The 19,469-nt window shown below is 39.2% G+C and overlaps 1 protein-coding gene across 1 annotated transcript in view; it reads left to right on the top strand.

Moving 5' to 3' along the window:
- Nucleotides 1-19,469, top strand: part of LEMD3 (LEM domain containing 3) — a 79,494-nt gene that overhangs the window by 42,111 nt on the left and 17,914 nt on the right. Inside the window, exon 4 of the mRNA XM_080662720.1 lies at nt 794-861. Within this exon, the coding sequence (XP_080518846.1) occupies nt 794-861 (68 nt within the window). The remainder of the gene's footprint in view (nt 1-793; nt 862-19,469) is intronic.

The following is a 19,469-nucleotide window of genomic DNA, read 5'->3' as shown; positions in this document are numbered from 1 at the left end:
CTCTTATAGTGACTAGAAAAGGAAAATGTGCTTTTCTGTAGAAACCAGATCATAGCCAGAATCTTCTAATGTTGTGTTACAATAATTTTTTTTAAAATATATTTTATTGATTTTTTACAGAGAGGAAGGGAGAGGGATAGAAAGTTAGAAACATCGATGAGAGAGAAACATCGATCAGCTGCCTTTTGCACACCCGCTACTGGGGATGTGCCCGCAACCAAGGTACATGCCCTTGACCGGAATCGAACCTGGGACCCTTCAGTCCGCAGGCCGACGCTCTATCCACTGAGCCAAACCGGTTAGGGCACAATAATTTTTAAGGCATGTACACCACTTGCTAAATATAGGCTTAGTTATATTCTGAAAATGTATGTTTTAATTAAAACTTATTTGAATACTTGAATTACTAGTGTTAGTGATAGATGTGTATGTTAGAACAATGAATTTTCCCGCTTGAAAAATAATGAATTTGTGGATGGCCTTCTGTGTGCCAAGATCTTTGGATAGGCATAGTGTCACATGGTTCCTACCCCAGCTAACAATGTAGTTGGGAATATAAGAGGAAGATAAGTTCTTATCTAGACTGTAATGCATGTTAAAGGCTGTGGTTTATGTAAAGGTAATTATTTATTTATATTACTTGGATTTTTCCTAGGAAATATAAACAATATTCATCTTTCTTTAGTGAGTACAATAACTATAATTGCAATTTGTAATATATTTTGATTAATATTTGTTTTCTTCCATTGAACACCGTACTGATTCAAAATTAATAATATGCTAATCTTTCCAGGAGATCATGAATGTGGCAGTTCTAGTCAGAGAACACTTTCTGTCCAAGAGGCAGCTGCATATTTAAAAGTAAGCAGTGAAATTATAATTTTAATAACTATATTCTTAAAGTTTATATAAATAATAACAACTTATATTAAGTACCATTTATTTGCCCCAGCCAGATGGCTCAGTTGGTTGGAGCATAGTCCCGTACACCAAAAGGATGCAGGTTCGATTCCCTGTCAAGGCACACCCAGGTTATGGGTTTGATTCCCGGTCGGGGCACATACGGGAGGCAATCAATCAATGTTTCTCTCTGCCCTTTCCTTTTTCTCTAAAAACAATAAAAAGCAAAACATCTTTGGGTGAGGACTAACAAATGAAAATTAAAAAGTACCATGCATTTTATTAATTGCGCTGTTAAAAGCTTGGGCCTGCTGTTTGGTATAATGGGAGCAGATTGAAAAAGCAGAAATACTCAACATTTTTGTTTTAGTTTGCTTCTCTCTCTGAGATATTGCACATTAATTTGGAAGGAAACAAACAACAGTTGTAAGAAAGAAATTGAGGTAGGTACATAGCATGTAAGAGCAAGTATGCATCTAACTGTTGTCATTTATTTCAGATCTGTCGCAGATTAATTTCATCTCAGGGTACTAGAACTTTGCAGATGAATTTTATAAGCCACTGTAGATAATATTTAGGAAATCCTAGATGAAAGGAAAGGTTAAGATGGACAGGTGTCATTCTGATTTCCAAAAAGACAGTGGATTTTGAAAGCCATACTGGTGAGCTTCAGTTCTATAAATAAAATTCCATAAAGATTTGAGTACTTACAAATGGAAATGTTGATCTCCAGAACCTGGCATGGTTCATTACCAGCGAGTCATGTCATATACTAGTATAGTACTTAATTTTCGCCTTTGTTTATTGTGGTAAAAAACACATGAGATCTATCCTATTAACACATTTTTAAGTGTACAGTACAGTATTGTTAACTACATGCACATCATTGTATTAGAACTTTTTCATCTTGTATGACTGAATCTCTATTCTCATTGCACAGCAATTATTCATTTCCCCTCTTCCTAGTCCCGGGCCACCACCATTTCACTTTGTGACTGGCTAACTTCACTTAGCATTAATGCCTTCAAAGTTCATTTATCCGTGTTGTAACATGACAAGATTTTTTTTTTTAAGGCTGAATACTATTTGTGTGTGTGTGTAAAAACTCCATTTTCTTTTATCCTGTAATAGATATTTAGGTTGCTTCCACTTCTTGGCTATTGTGAATAATACCAGAGTGAACATGGGGGTGCAGATATCTCTTATATCCTCTTTTCAATTCTTTTGGATACATATTTAGGAGTGGGATTGCATGGTAGTTTTATTTTTAATTTTTAAAAATATATATATTTTAATTGATTTCAGAGAGGAAGAGAGAGATAGAAACATCAATGATGGGAGAGAATCATCAGTCGGCTGCCTCTGGCATGCCCGTTATGGGGATTGAGCCCACAACCCGGGCATGTGCTCTGACAGAATTGAACTGTGACCTCCTGGTTCATAGGCCGATGCTCAACCCCTAAGCCACACCAGCTGGGCTATTTCTAATTTTTTAAGGAAACTCAATACTGATTTCCATAGCGGCTACACCATTTTACATTCCCATTAATAGTTTACAAGTGTTCCCCTTTCTTCACTTGTTTTTTTTTTTTTAAATAATGGTCATGCTGACAGTTGTAAGGTGATACCTCATTGTGATTTTTACTTGCATTTTCCTGATGATTAGTGATGTTGAGTATCTATTGGACATTTTTATGTCTTCTTTAGAGAAATGTTTATTCAAATCTATGCCCATTTTAAAATCGTGTTATTTGATTTTGTTGTTATTGAGTTGTAGGAGTTCCTTATTTATTTTGGATATTAGCCCTTATCAGATAGATGGTCTGCACATATTTTCTCCCATTCTGTAGGTTGTCTTTTCACTCTGTTGAATGTTTCCTTTACTGTGAAGAAGCTCTTTAGTTCAATATAGTCCCACATGTATATTTTTGCTTTTGTTGCCTGTGCTTTTGGTGTCATGTCCAGAAAGTCATCGCCAAGACATGAAGCTTTACCCTGTATTTTCTTTTAGGAATTTAAAAAAAAAAAAAAAATCCTCACCTGAAGATACTTTTTCATACAGAGTGGAAGGGAAGGATAAGAGTGGTGGTGGTGGGGAGTCAGAGAGAGCGAAACATTGACATGAGAGAGACCACATCGATTGGTTGCCTCCTGCACGTGCCCCAGGGTTTGAACCCACAACCGAGGTATGTGGCCTTGACCAGGAATCAAACCTGCCATCCTTAGATCTGAGGGCCAACACTCTCTAACCACTGAGCAAAACTGGCCAGGGCTCTTTTAGGAGTTTTATAGTTTCGCTAGTGTCCTGGTGCACAGATTCATGCACATTGAAAGGAAATTAATTAGAAGAAATATTTTAATATCACTATGGCGTCTTGCTAATGAAAAGAAAATAAGATTCTACTGAGTCTCCTATCTACCTACTCCAAGACTTCTGTGAGGATCAAATGAGATGCACATGAAAACAAACGCTTCACAAACATTTGGTTAAACTGTAAAATATTTTTGCACCTGGCGATAAAGGAAGTTGGGTTCCTGGGCTGAAGAAACTCCAAGGAGGCTAGTTGCTAGGGAGAGGAAGCCAGGCATTGCTACGTGACGTCAGTACCCAGTGCTCACAGCGACCGGGTGACCGAAACGGTAGACAGTTTCTGGGCTGGGCTGTGAGCCGCATTTTGTGCCATGGGGTCTTGGCAGCATTGGCTGCAATTTTGTGGGGTATTGCTCCAGGGTGATGGCGGGGCCTGTGTCCCACTTGGGGGAAGCTGAGTGTTGGTTTGTCGGTGCCAGGTCCATAGTGCTGTTTATTTTTAAATGGCCAGTGCGTGTCATGGCAGCACCTGCGTTGAGCGTCTGCCCCCTGGTGGTCAGTTCACATCATAGCTACCGGTCGGATGGATGGACACTTAGCCTTTTATATATATATAGATGTGTTATGTTTAAGTCTTTAATTTATTTTGGGTTGATTTTTGTATTTAGTGTAATAAAAGAGTCCAATTTCATTCATTTACATGTGGAAATTGTGTTTTTTTTCCAGCATTGTTGAAGAGACTTTTTCCTATTTTGTGTTCTTAGCATCCTTGTAAAAAATCAGTTTATCATATGTGCATGAATTTCTCTATTTTCTTCCATTGGTTTATGCCTTTCTTTATGCTAGTGCCGTATTATTTTGATTACTTTAGCTTTGTGATACGTTTTGAAGCCAGGAAGTGTGAGGCCTCTAAAATTGTTGAATCATTCTTACATTTCAGGAATAAATTCCACTTGCTCATGGTATATCATTCTTTTACTGTGCTGTTGAATTTGGTTTGCTAGTATTTTGCTAAGAATTTTTTTTTTAATATATTTTATTGATATTTTACAGAGAGGAAGGGAGAGGGATAGAGAGCTAGAAACATCGATGAGAGAGAGACATCGATCAGCTGCCTCCTGCACACCTCCCACTGGGGATGTGCCCGCAACCAAGGTACATGCCCTTGACTGGAATCGAACCCGGGACCCTTCAGTCCGCAGGCCGACGCTCTATCCACTGAGCCAAACCGGTTTTGGCTGCTAAGAATTTTTTTGCATTTATATTTATTAGGGATATTGGTCTGTATTTCTTATAGTTCTTTGTTTGGCTTTGGTATCAGAATAATGCTGGCCTCATAAAATAAGTGTGGAGGTGTACCCTCCTCTTAAATTTTTTGGAAGAATTTGAGAATGATTAGTGTTAATTCTTATTCTCTTCTGATCCTTTGTAGTTATGCTGCATCAGTTGTAATCTCTTTTATTTCTGATTTTATTTATTTGAATCTTCTCTCTTTTTCTTAGTTAAGGGTTTGCCAATTTCCTGATCTTTTGAAAAACAAACAAAAAGACCCCCCTGTTTTACTGATTTACCCCACCCCCATTTTGTTTATTTCAGCTCTAACTTTATTATTTCCTTCTGCTAATATTAACTTATTCTTATCTTAGTTTCTTGAGGTACAAAATTGAGTTGTTCATTTGAGCTCTTTCTTTTTTTTTTTTTTTTAATATATTTTATTGATATTTTACAGAGAGGAAGGGAGAGGGATAGAGAGTTAGAAACATCGATGAGAGAGAAACATCGATCAGCTGCCTCCTGCACACCTCCTACTGGGGATGTGCCCGCAACCAAGGTACGTGCCCTTGACCGGAATCGAACCCGGGACCCTTCAGTCCGCAGGCCGATGCTCTATCCACTGAGCCAAACCGGTTTCAGCAAGCTCTTTCTTTTTTAATGTAGGCATTTACCACTAAACTTCTGTCTCAGTACTGTTTTTCTTTTATTCCATTAGAGGCTGTTGGGCTTGCTGAATCTGAATGTCCCTTTCTTTCCACAGATTTTCATCATTATTTCTTCAGATATGCTTTTTCCACCTTTCTCTGTCCTCCTTTAGGGTCTTCCATAATGCATATATTAGTCTGATTGATGATAGCCTCTAAGTTATTTAAGCTTCCTTCACTCTTCTTTATTGTTTTTTCTTTTTGTTTCTCTGACTGAATAATTTCAAATGACTTGTCTTTGAGTTCCTTGATTCTTTCTTCTGCTTAATTAAGTCTGCTGTGGAACCCATCTAGTGAAATTTTCAATTCAGTTATTATATTTTTCAGCACCAAAATTTCCATTAAAAAATGATTTCTCACCTTAGCTGGTTTGGCTCAATAGATAGAGCGTGGGCCTGCGGACTGAAGGGTCCGGGTTGGATTCTGGTCAATGGCACATGCCGGGGTTGTGGGCTCGGTCCCCAGTAGGGGGCTTGCAAGAGGCAGCCAGCCAATCGATGATTCTCATCATTGATGTTTCTATCTCTGTCTCCTTTCCTCTCTGAAATCAATACAAATGTTAGAAAAAATGATTTCTCTTTATTGATATTCTCATTTTATTCATGCATTATTTTTCTGAGCTCATTGAGCGTATTTATGACGGTGATTTTGAATATTTTTGTCAGGTAATTTATATTCAGTTTCTTTACGGTCAGTTTCTGGAGATTTATTTTGTTCCTTTAGTCAGGCCATATTTCCTTGTTTACTTTTTGTGCCTTGCTGCTTTGGGTTGTGATGTATGCATTTGAGAACAACCATATCTCCCAGAGTTTATTCAGGGGAAACCTTCAACAGTAAACTCAGAAATTCCAGGGTCTCCTTAAATCTTTTCTCTGAATGCATTTTTTTGTGGGTATAGATTTCTAAATAGAAGTTTTTGTAGGTTTCTTTTTTCAGGAGCTTGTAATTTCTTGCTCCCTCTGGTGTCTGTCTGTTGTACTTCAGGTCCTCTGGGGCAGTAGCAGTTTTTTTGTTCTCCGCAGCATCCATCCAACTACAATGATTCTACATAGACTGTGTCAGGTCTTGTCAGTGTTCTGAGACAGGTGCTACAGATACTAGTCCCTTGGGCATCTCTCTAAGAAACTGGAACATTGGACACATGTTTCAACTCTTTCCCTCCTCAGGGAGGAGCCAGGAGTTTGGGATTTTCTCCCACTCATTCTTTACTGAGCTGTGGGGAGGAGCAATGATGAGTCCCTGTGTGCTAGTTCAAACCGTTCATTGCCTTTGTTCTTGGCAGTTCCCAACTTGGTGCCCTTACTTGTCAATGCCTATATTCAGGCAAGACTGAAACCAGTCCCTCTGGTAGCTCCCCCAAAAGTCTGAACTTTAGACATATGGTTCAGTCTTCTCTTTCCATCCTCAAGGAGAATCTAGGAGTTGGGAATTTTGTCCTAACTGCACCATGCTGTGCCAGGAGAAGGGGCTCTGGTGAGTGAATGCTATAAATTTTCCTACTGGCTTCCATGCAGCTAGTTTCTGTTGGGTCTGTTTGGATGCAGGAGCCTCTTGACGGGATTTTGGATCTATTACAAAGGAAATTTGTCTCTATATTGTTGAATTTCTGTCTCCTGAGGGAAGGAGGGTCTGGGACTTCCTATTCTGTCATCTTGCTGATATTATCCCTGCTTTTCAACAATTAAGAATGTAGTATAGTTCTAAGTCTTTCATCAATGTTTTGTTGACAATGTCTTGATATACTTGCCAAAAAGAGAAGTACTCAGTCATTTAATTAATGACTTACATGTAGATAGCCAATAGATGTTAAGACTATCTATATTATAAAAAGCTAGTGGCCGTAACACTGGAATGACCAAACGAACGGTCACCAGGAGGTGCATTGATGGGGCCTGCGGCGCCGGCAGGCGGGACTCTGGGTCTCGCACGCGATTTCACGTGCTAGGCCTCTAGTGTAATATGATGGAGGTTAGATGTCTCACATAGAAACTGTTTGTCTTGGTAAAGTCCCTTCACTTTTCTGTACCTGTTTCTCAATGTGATACCTGTCAGAGTTGCTGGAGACTTAAGTGAATATATTAAACGACCTAGCTCAGTGCCTGATGATTATAGTAGCTTCCCAATATGTTTTTCTTTCTTTCTTATTGGTTCCTAACTAATTAAATCAGTGTCACCTGGAGAGAGGTTCCTAATAACATGCTACAGAGTTTGTCTCTCAGCCTTGTTCTTGTCTTTATTTTCAGTTTTGACCTAGATGATAGACAAATTTGTTGGTAGTATAATATAATACCTAATGGATTGGATAGCTAAAGAACCAGTATGCACATTGATCTTAATAAGGAGGAGTTGTGATTATGGGGCTGTGTCTTAAGGGATAGAAGAAGAATTGTTAGATGGATTGTGCGGGTGGGGGCAAGGAAGGGATTGGATTTAGTACACTAACGGGGACATAGGATAAAATATTCCAGGAAGAGAGCATAGCATGTGGGAATCCAAACCAAGCAAGCGTTTCCTTATGAGATATTTGAAAGTGTTTTTATATCTAGCAGTAGGAAAAACTGATCCCAACCAGTACTTCCTTTCTGCTTTCTCTTTTTCATTTCCAGTTAAATCTCTCTCATATATATATATAAAATTGATTTTTTACAGAGAGGAAGAGAGAGGGATAGAGAGTTAGAAACATCGATGAGAGAGAAACATCAATAAGCTGCCTCCTGCATACCCACTACTGGGGATGTGCCCGCAACCAAGGTACATGCCCTTGACTGGAATCGAACCTGGGACCCTTCAGTCTGCAGGCCAATGCTCTATCCACTGAGCCACACCGGTTAGGGCCAGTTAAATCTCTTACGTAATGGCACAGGTATGTGTTGGTAATAAATTCCTGCACCAAGATTATTACACATTTCAGAAGAACCCTGAGACTCTTAAAATCTACTGAATACTATATTTGAAGGACTAAAGGGATGGGACACAGGGATTGGGGACAGAATAGGGCTTGATCCAGTAGGTAATCTGGAGCTGAGGAAGAGGAAGGGGTTAATGTGGAAGGATGATTATCCTCTTCACTTTTTCCTCCCCAACCATTAGATTGAAGCTGTGGGTCAGCAATAGGATATGGTAAAAAGATGGGACACAGACCAGAGTTGGGACAAGTTGGAGTCTAAGCCAGGCAGCAATAGTGTACAAGAGATTGGTTCTACTAGTACTAAGGATGGTCAGCAAAGTAGTTAATGAAAGCACCCATGCATGAGTTGAGTTGGAACTGCTTGTATTGAGTTTTAAGAAAAAACTGATATTAATGAACTTCAGTCCTGAAAGATTATCATATCTTTTTCCTGGAATTATTTTATGTTTAATTTTTTTATTTTTTAGATTCAGTAGAATTTCTTATGTATATGTTTATAAAACATTTTGGATTGACCAATTTTTTAGGTAGTTAAATTATTTTATGTAGAAATGACAATACCCTTTTATGTTTAGGTATGTGTGTGTGAACTTTTCTTCTTGGAATCCCATGTATAGTTTGGCTATAAAACCTCATTTGTCTTATCACCACCAAAGATGTAGTTTGGACTGCTGCTAAAAATATAAAAAAGCATTAAACAGGAATTTTTTTCCAAAAAATTAAGTTTTACAGTCTAGATAAAAGCTTTTAACTAATGCTTATATTTTTTAATATAAGATTAAATGTTTATGATTTAACTCATATATATAGAGAGAGAGGGGGGGGGGAGGCAATATGCAAATTAGCCAAGACGCCATAATAGTCACAACCAGTCAGGAGGAGGCTGTGCGCAGGTGAGGCCCAGAATGGAGACGAAGATGGAGACAGAGACAGGGAGGCCTGCCTGAGCCGCCGCACCACGCCGGCTTGGGCAGCCCCAGAGTGGACACAGGCAGGGGCGCCTGCTCCAGCTGCGGCGCACCAGCAGTCCCGCTTCTGCGGGTGAGCTGCAGAGGAAACACCTTTTCTGACTGCTCATTGGCTAAGCTCCTGGTACGCCGCCACTTTCAGTGTTCTTGGTAACTTGGGTAATAAGAATCCAGGAAGGTGATCTAGGGTTTTTCCACCTCACTCCTGGAGGAAAAAACAAAGGTCCGCTGCTGGAGGGGCTAAGAAATGTCATATCCTGCCCTAGCAGGTTTGGCTCAGTGGATAGAGCTTCAGCCTGTGGACCGCAGGGTCCAGGTTCGATTCTGATCAAGGGCATGTACCTAGGTTGAAGGCTCCTCCTTGGCCGGGGCCAAGGTCAGGGCTCATGCAGGAGGCAACCAATCAAAATGTCCCTCTCACATTGATGTTTCTCTCTGTCTTTCCCTCTTCCACACTCTCTAAAAATCAATGGAAACATATCCTCAGGTAAGGATAAGAAAGAAAGAAAGAAAGAAAGAAAGAAAGAAAGAAAGAAAGAGAGAAAGAAAGAGAGAGAGAGAGAGAGAGAGAGAGAGAGAGAGAGAGAGAGAGAGAGAGAAAGAAAGAAAGAAAGAAAGAAAGAAAGAAAGAAAGAAAGAAAGAAAGAAAGAAAGAAATGTCATATCCTATGACAGAGACACCTTGAAAATGCCTAAAGAAAGTTGTCATTTTTTTGTGGTGAAGGGACTGGAGTTGGTGTTGATGAAAACACCTTGGCGGCTGCAGGGGCTGGCAGTGGTGCCTTCCCATTATCAGCTGGTCGCCTCCCACAGAGGGAAGCCAGACTGCGGCTTAGGCTCTGGGGAGTGGGACTAAGCCATCAGTAGGACATTTCCTGAGGGCTTCCGGATTGTGAGAGGGAGCAGACTGGGCTGAGGGACCCTCCCTTCCCACAGTGCACGAATTTTTCATGCACTGGGCCTCTAGTGTGGAAAATAAAAGGAAAAAAAAGCATTTAAAATTTACCACTAAGGTTAACCACTAGTTTTGGTCCATTTTTTCCTAGTCTTACATTTTCCCCCCTAGAATTAGTATCAGTATAAATATTTCATATGATAAATAAAGCTAGAGGCCCGGTGCACGAAATTTGTGCATGGGGGTGTGTGTGTCCCTCAGCCCAGCCTGCACCCTCTCCAATCTCCCAACCGCTCACCTGCCTGCCTTCCTGATTGCCCCTAATAGCTTCTGCCTGCCAGCCTGATCGACGCCTAACTGCTCCCCTGCCGGCCCGATTGCCCCTAACTGCCCTCTCCTGCAGGCCTGGTCACCCCTAACTGCCTTCCCCTGCCAGCCTGGTCCCCCCACAACTGCCTTCCCCTGCAGGCCTGGTTGCCCCCATCTGTTCTCCCTGTAGGCCTAGTCCCCCCAACTGCCCTCCCCTGCAGGCCTGGTCGCCCCCAACTGCCCTCCCCTGCAGGCCTGGTCCCCCCCAACTGCCCTCCCCTGCAGGCCTGGTCACCCCTAACTGCCCTCCTCTACAGGCCTAGTTCCCCCCCAAATGCCCTCCCCTGCAGGCCTGGTCCCTCCCAACTGCCCTCCCCCTGCTGGCCTGATCGCCCACAACTGCCCTCCCCTGCCGGCCATCTTGTGGCAGCCATCTTGTGTTTACATGGGATGGCCGTCTTTGACCATATGGGGGCGGCCATCTTGTGTGTTGGAGTGATGGTCAATTTGCATATTACTCTTTTATTAGATAGGATTTTTTTTCTTAAAGTTACGGTATAAACATTTTCCCATGTTCAGGTTTTTGAAATGTGTTTCTTTTTAAAACACTTGATAATAATTTCTTTATAGAATTGCATTGTATGCTGTTTTGTGTGTGTGTGTGTGTGTGTGTGTGTGTGTGTGTGTATGTGTGCATGTGTTGGTAGTATTATAAAGGCACTCTTAATCTTTGTATATAGTATTTGATTTTCTGATCAGTTCCTTAGGAAATAGTCCTAGAAAAGAAATTACTTGTTCAGAGAGCATGAACTTTGTTAATGCTTTTGCTATATGTTGCCAAGTTAATTTCTAATTTGGAATGAGAAGTTTAGTACAACCTAGCTATTTTATTCAAGTTTCAGCATAAATTGGAAGAATGTCACTACTAAACTGTTATCAAACAGTGATGATAGTAGGTATGCGTATTTTAGGCATTCTGCTTTATTGAGAGAAATTTGTACATTTCATGTATTTGTCCTATGGTTTCACCATCAGTACAATTAGTTATTGCTTTCATTCAGAAGTAAATAAACTAAAGAATGTGTAGAATTTCTATAGGTGTAAGCTAAATTTCCCCCCAACTTATAGTATGTTATCAGTATAGTATTAGTAAATAAGTTAACCACTCTTTTTCTAACTCCCCCAGTGTCTTGAGAATTTTATTACTCATTTTTCAGATTGAAAGTTGTTTGTATGAAAGGTTAAGAGGTCCCTCTGGTGGAACATTTAGGAAATACATAGCATTATATTGAAAAAACATAGATTGGGTTTTTTTGTCTCCCCTAACCCCTAAGATCTTCCAATTTTGTTTTAGAAAAACACACTCCAGGCCCAGCTGCACAAATTTCATGCACTGGGCCTCTAGTATGGAAAATAAAAGGAAAATAAAGGCATTTCAAATTTACCACTAAGGTTAACCACTAGTTTTGGTCCATTTTTTTCTAGTCTTACATTTCCCCCCCTAGAATTAGTATCAGTATAAATATTTCATATGATAAATAAAACTAGAGGCCTGGTGCACGAAATTTGTGCACGGGGGGGGGGGGGGTGTCCCTCAGCCCAGCCTGTACCCTCTCCAATCTCCCAACCGCTCACCTGCCTGCCTTCCTGATTGCCCCTAACAGCTTCTGCCTGCCAGCCTGATAACCCCCTAACCCAGGGGTGGGCAAACTTTTTGACTCGAGGGCCACAATGGGTTCTTAAACTGGACCGGAGGGCCAGAACAAAAGCATGGATTGAGTGTTTGTGTAAACTAATATAAATTCAAAGTAAAGGAGCAGAGGGGAGAGCAAGAGAACCGGATAGAACAGCCGGATCCGGCCCGCGGGCCGTAGTTTGCCCAAGCCTGCCCTAATCACTCCCCTGCCAGCCTGATCGACGCCTAACTGCTCCCCTGCCGGCCCGATTGCCCCTAACTGCCCTCCCCTGCCAGCCTGGTCTCCCCTAACTGCCCTCTCCTGCAGGCCTGGTCACCCCTAACTGCCCTACCCTGCCAGCCTGGTTGCCCCTAATGTGGCTCAGTGGTGTGGCTCAGTGGTTGAGCATCAATCCATGAACCAGTACGTCACTGGTTCGATTCCCAGTCAGGGCACATATATAGTATGTTATAAGTATAGTATTAGTAAATGTTTAATCTAGTAAAATGAGAGAATAAGTAAGCCTCAGTTAAATTTTATTTTCTTAAAATTGATTCTTTACATTGTTTTTATTTTCCCCACCTTCTCCTTTAGAGGAAATTTAAATAAACATAACAGTTAATTTAAATAAGTCAATAATGGAGTCATGATTTGATCCCAGGTCTGCTTGATTCTGAGGACTCTGTTCTTTCCATTATTCTTGGAGATGAAAGATCAAGTTCCCACTGAATGATCAAGAGTTAAATTATATTCACTTTTATATTGATTTCTGTGTGTCATATTTTAATTAATTTAAAAGGTGGCATTTGATGTATAGCATATATCATTTCACAATTAACCAGAATGTTTACTAACTGGAAAGCCACATTGCTATTATTAACATGTATTTTGTCCATTTTGTGACTGTCCTCAGTAGGTTTTAATATTTGCTTGACTTACCCTGTAGCAGTTTCTTTTCCCCTTCTTACTAAATTTTTTTAAATGAGCTGAGTCTTTTATAGAAACAGTATTATTTTTGTACCTTGAAACTGTAATCCATGTTTAAAGCATCTGACTTGGGTTTTAAAATAAACATTTTTGGGGCCCTAGTCAGTTTTGTGTTCAGTGGTGAGAGCATAAGCCCAAGCACCAAGGGTCACAGGTTTGATTCCCAGTCAAGGGCATGTACCTGGGTTGCAGGTTTGACCCACGGCATGTGCGGGAGTCAGCTAATCAATGTGTCTCTCTCACGTCGATGTTTCTCTCTCCCCCTCCCCACATCCCCTTTCTCCTTCCCTCCCTCTGAGAAGAAGGGAGAGGGAGAGAGATAGAAAAATCAATGATGAGAGAGAAACATCATTGGCTACCTCCTGCATGCCCTCTACTGGGGATTGCAAAATCTGGGCATGTGCCCTGACTAGGAATCGAACCCTAACCTCCTTCCTGGTTCATGGGTTGATGCTCAACCACTGAGCCACACCAGCCGGGCTAAAATTTTTATATTTGAAATATACAACTAGTAAACTTGGAAATTTATTTCTTTTAACATTATTTCAAACGTGTATAGTCTAGACTTCAAAATTCTATGTAAGGATGCAAAAGTGTCATAATTTTCTGCATATTGAAGTAATACAAGTTGAAGCTCATATATACACATCCCAGTAACTAAAGTGTATACATTTCATTGAATTTTAAAATATGTCTTTGAAGTCTGCTGTAGTGCCTGTGTTTGCAGGATTAAAGTCTTTGAAAGGAACTAAATGAATACAAAAATACTTTTTAAAAACCTATGTATTACAAAGGAAAATCAATGCAATATCTCCAGCTTCATGGATAACCATATTAATCTTGTTTTGTGGATTTTGAAAGTCCTGTATACAGTGCTGATCCTGTTTACAATAAGAGATTAACAACAATAACTAGTAATAGAATAATTATAAAAATGTACTATAATAAAAGTTATGTGAATGTCGGTCACTCTTTTCAGAGAATCACTATAAAGTCTTCATATAGGCTCAATGCTTTCTGGTACAACACATTGCCATCAATCAGAACAGGTTTTCTGTTCATTTCTTCCACCCAAAATTTAATGCCTTTTTCATCTTACTAAGCACTTATTATGCACTGTGGCTATAACTTTTGCATTTTGAGGTGTTGTTGTGGAGCGAACGCGAGTGAACGACCACTGGAGTCCAGACCAAATTAAAATTTAGAGAGTCTTTATTAGCCGGCTGGCCGGCCAGCCAGCCAGCCGGCGACTGCTCTGCCTTTCTCCACGCAGGGAGTCCAGAGAGCAGCCCCGACCCTTTGTGCAGGACCACTTTTAAGCACATTAACCACATCTGTTTTTGCAGAGCAAGTAACCCAAGACGAAACAGTTTTTCCTAAGCAACGTCAGGATCATGCCATTGACGACCATGTTATTCACAGGGTCATCCTGTTCTTCAGAAAGCTGACAGTGTTCTATGAAAGAAGTCCTACGTGCTGGGAAGGGGCCATGAGACCGTATCTCAAGGCCTGGCCTGGTGTCAGCACTGACAACTCTATCTGGGGCATAGTCCATGGCCTCTCTGGAATGGTAGTAGTAAGCATGTTCAAAAATTCCCACTCTCTAACAGTGTGATAGCAAAATTAGCATGAGTTTCTTTTTTCCTTTTTCACACTTTTGACGGATAGATTTGTTTTTAATGTAGATCTTGGCAGTTTCAGCATACAATTTTTTTCTTTCCTTATTATATCAAGAACTTCCACCTTTTTAATTAAAGGAAACGTTTTATGGCTTCTCTTTGGCATATCTGAATTCCAGCATCACTATTCTGGTATTTTGGGATCATTATTAAATAAAATAATTTTATTTGAACACAAGTACTGTAATACTGCAACAGTTGATCTGATAACTGAAAAGGCTATTAAGTGATCCACAGGGTGTGTATATATTGTGAACGCACAACAAAAGGATGTTTCACATCCTGGATGGGATGGAGTGGGGACAGCATGAGATTTTATTATACCACTCAGAATGGCAGTCAACTTAAAACTTAGGAATTGCTTATTGAATTGTTTATTTCTGGAATTTTCCATTTAATATTTTTGAATTGTGGTTGACTGCAGGTGACTGAAACTGAGGAAAGCAAACCAAGGTTAAGGGGGACTACTGTAGTTTGTGCTTTAGCTAATCCTGATTCATGCATTGTAATTAGAAGTATGTTCTCTTGATGCTTTTTCATCAGAGGTTTTTTTCTTCTCTAGTTTTAGAGCAATGATTATGAATTTTGTTTGATTTTTAGTTATACACAAAGTGATTTCTAGTATATTTATAACATAACAGTAATTGTCAATTATTTTTGTATAATTTTATTGTATAATATTTTAAGGCAATATTAAAACAGAAATCACTTATTCATTTTCTAGTTTTTACTCACGAGTACATAACTTTTATAGTTATAAATAAATGTAAATTAAATTTTGTAGTTTTACTACTTTAAGCATATAGCTGTTTAGCTCTGTTTATTTCTGGGTTCATAATATTCCATTGAAATGATTTTATATATAAACCACTTCTCATTTATTTAATAATTACATTGGCAACAATTTTTAAAATATTTATAAATAATAAGGAAGTAATTATACTTTTTTTTTTTTTCAAATAACAGATAGCCTGTAGTTATCTTCCCCATCTGGAAAATCCTGGTATTAGTTACACCTAAGTAATAATGCCTGGCAAGATAAGTTCTGCTTATAAAACACTAGAGACCCGGTGCATGAAATTCGTGCACGGGGGGAGGGGTGTCCCTCAGCCCAGCCTGCACCCTCTCCAATCTGGGACCCCTCGAGGGATGTCCGACTGCCCCTTTAGGCCCGATCCCTACTGGGAATGTTATCAGTATAGTATTAGTAAATGTTTAATCTAGTAAAATGAGAGAATAAGTAAGCCTCAGTTAAATTTTATTTTCTTAAAATTGATTCTTTACATTGTTTTTATTTTCCCCACCTTCTCCTTTAGAGGAAATTTAAATAAACATAACTTAATTTAAATAAATTAACCGCTCTTTTTCTAACTCCCCCAATATCTTGAGAATTTTATTACTCATTTTTCAGATTGAAAAGTTGTTTGTATGAAAGGTTAAGAGGTCCCTCTGGTGGAACATTTAGGAAATACATAGCATTATATTGAAAAAACATAGATTGGTTTTTTTTGTCTCCCCTAACCCCTAAGATCTTCCAATTTTATTTTAGAAAAACACACTCCAGGCCCAGCTGCACAAATTTCATGCACTGGGCATCTAATATGGAAAATAAAAGGAAAAAAAAGGCATTTATTTATTTGTTTATTTATATTTAGATGCATAATTACCATATTAGAAATCAAAACAAATAAATTTATATAATTGTTTGAAATAATATTACATTTTAACATAATGCAGTTTTATGAAAAATACATTTTTCAAAAAATTGAGAAGTGGCATTTCACATTTTTTGACAATTTTTAAAAAATTCTTTATTGTTTAAAGTATTACATATGTCTCCTTTTCCCACCATTGACCTCGCCTCGGCACTCCCACCCTCCAGCACATGCCCTCTACCCCTAGTGTCTGTGTCCATTGGTAACTCTTACCTCCCCGCCCCCCTCACCCCCCTTCGTTCCCTGCCTTCCCTCTGAAGTTTGATGGTCTATTCGATGCTTCTCTGTCTCTGGATCTATTTTTGTTCATCAGTTTATGTTGTTCATTAGATTCCACAAATGAGTGAGATCATGTGATATTTATCTTTCCCCGACTGGCTTATTTCGCTTAGTATAATGTTCTTCAGGTCCATCCATGCTGTTGCAAATGGTAAGAGATCTTTCTTTTTTACAGAAGTGTAGTATTCCGTTGTGTAGATGTAACACAGTTTTTTTAATCCACTCATCTGCCGATGGGCACTTAGGCTGTTTCTAAATCTTAGCTATTATAAATTGTGCTGCTATGAACATAAGGATGCATATATCCTTTCTGATTGGTGTTTCTGATTTCTTGGGATATATTCCTAGAAGTGGGATTACTGGGTCAAATGGGAATTCCATTTTTAATTTTTTGAGGAAACTCCATACTGTTCTCCACAGTGGCTGCACCAGTCTGCATTCCATCAGCAATGCACAAGGGTTCCTTTTTGTCCACATCCTCACCAGCACTTGTTTGTTGATAGCCATTCTGACAGGTGTGGGATGGTACCTCATTGTCGTTTTGATTTGCATCTCTCAGATGATTGGTGACTTTGAGCATGTTTTCATATGTCTCTCAGCCTTCTGTATGTCCTCTTTGGAAAAGTGTCTATTTAGGTCCTTTGCCCATTTTTTGATTGGATTGTTTATCTTCCTTTTGTTAAGTTGTATGAGTTCCCTGTAAATTTTGGAGATTAGACCCTTATCGGATATAACATTGGCAAATACGTTCTCCCATGCAGTGGGCTTTCTTATTGTTTTGTTGATGGTTTCTTTTGCTGTACAAAGCTTTTTATTTTGATGTAGTCCCATTTGTTTATTTTCTCTTTAGTTTCCATTGCCCTAGGAGCTGTTATTGGTAAAGATACTAGGTATACCTGTTAATAGTGGATTTTGTAATCTAAGAAAACATGATAATTTCAAGAGAAACATCAAAAGTGCTTTATTCAAAGTAATGTCCATCGCTAGCTACACATTTCCCCCGTCTTTCAGGTAATTTGTGGATACTGTCCCAATAGAACTTTTCTTGTTTTGAGGCAAACCATTCAGAGACCCAATTTCCACTTCTTTGTATGTTTTGAAGTGCTGCTCAGAAAGTGCATGTGCCATCAATCAGAATAAGAGGTAATCTGAAGGAGCAAGGTAGGTCTGGTGAATATAGCGGGTGGGTTAATACTTCCCAGGCAAGATCTTTTAACGTGTCTTTAACTGGTTTTAAAGTGTGTGATGATGCATCATCATGAAGCAAAATTAGTTTGCTGTGTCTTCTGGCACATTTTGGTCATTTCACGACCAAAGCATGGTTCAAATTGATTATTTGTTGTCGGTGGTGATCACTATTAACGGTTTCACCTGGTTTTAGAATCTCATAATGCACCACACCTTCTTGATCCCACCAAACACAGAGCATTGTCTTCTTTCCGAAGCGATTTGGCTTTGCAATCGATCTTGATGGTTGACCTGGATCAACCCGTGATTTTGTGCATTTGGGATTCTCAAAATAAATCCACTTTTCATTGCCAGTCACAATTCGATGCAAAAAACACTTTTGTGCCGTTGAAGCAACATTTTACTGATGACTTTTCGGTTTTCCATTTGTCTTTCGTTCTGTTGATGTGGCACCCATTTTCCTTCCTTTAAAATGTTTCCCATTGCTTGTAAATGATCGGAAATTGTTTGCTGAGCAACGTTTAATCTTTCTGCAAGTTGTGTTTGAGTTTGACATGCGTCTTCATCCAATAATGCTTGTAATTGTTGCTCTTCAAACTTTTTTGTTTCACCTGGATGTTCTTTGTCTTTTCACATAGAAATCATTAGTTTTAAAGTGTTTGAACCAATGTTCACAAGTATCTTGAGATGCAGCATGTTCACCATAAGCTTCCCAAAGTACACGATAATTTTTTCTTCAAAATAAAGTAATGAATTAAAACTTCCCGCAAATGCTTTTTTTGGGGGCACGAAATTTGACATTTTTAAGTGTAAAAATATCTATGATGTTAACACCTTCAGCAAATTTGACATATGAAGTTTTGAAGCTTGCTGTCAATACAATATAACATACATATCAAATCACATGTATATCAACATACATCTTTTGAAAAAAATCTGCATTATTAACTGGTACACCTAGTATTGCTTCGACATATGTCTGATATTTTGCTGCCTGTGAATTCTTCTAAGATTTTTATAGTTTCCTGTCTTATGTTTAAGTCCTTTATCCATTTTGAGTTTATTTTTGTGTATGGTGTAAGTTGGTGGTCTAGTTCAGCAGTCACCAACCACTGGTCCACGGACCAAGGTCCGAAAGGTTGGCGACCGCTGGTTTAAGGAAACCTTTGGAGCAGCGGTTGGCAACTGCTGGTCTAGTTTCATTTTTTTGCATGTATCAGTCCATTTTTCCCAACACCATTTATTGAAGAGACTGTCTAGACTCCATTGTGTGTTCTTGCGTCCTTTGTCAAATATTAATTGAGCATAATGGCTTGGGTAGATTTCTGGGTTCTCTGTTCTGTTCCTTTGGTCTATATGTCTGTTCTTGTGCCAGTACCAGGCAGTTTTGAGAACAGTGGCTTTGTAATACAGCTTGATATGTGGTATTGTGATCCTCTAACTTTGTTCTTCTTTCTCAGGATTGCTGAGGCTATTCGGGGTCTTTTTTTTATTCCATATGAATTTTTGGATAGTTTGTTCTAGGTCTGTGAAATAAGCCTTTGGTATTTTAATGGGATTGCATTGAATCTATAGATTGCTTTGGGTAGTATGGACATTTTAATGATGTTGCTTCTAACAATCCATGAACACGGTATATTCTTCCAGTTGTTTATTTTTTCCCCCTATCTCTTTT

Source organism: Plecotus auritus, assembly GCF_963455305.1.
Source record: "Plecotus auritus genome assembly, chromosome: 3".
Taxonomy (NCBI): domain Eukaryota; kingdom Metazoa; phylum Chordata; class Mammalia; order Chiroptera; family Vespertilionidae; genus Plecotus; species Plecotus auritus.
Note: the sequence above shows the minus strand (reverse complement) of the source record. Positions and strands in the feature narration are given on the sequence as shown.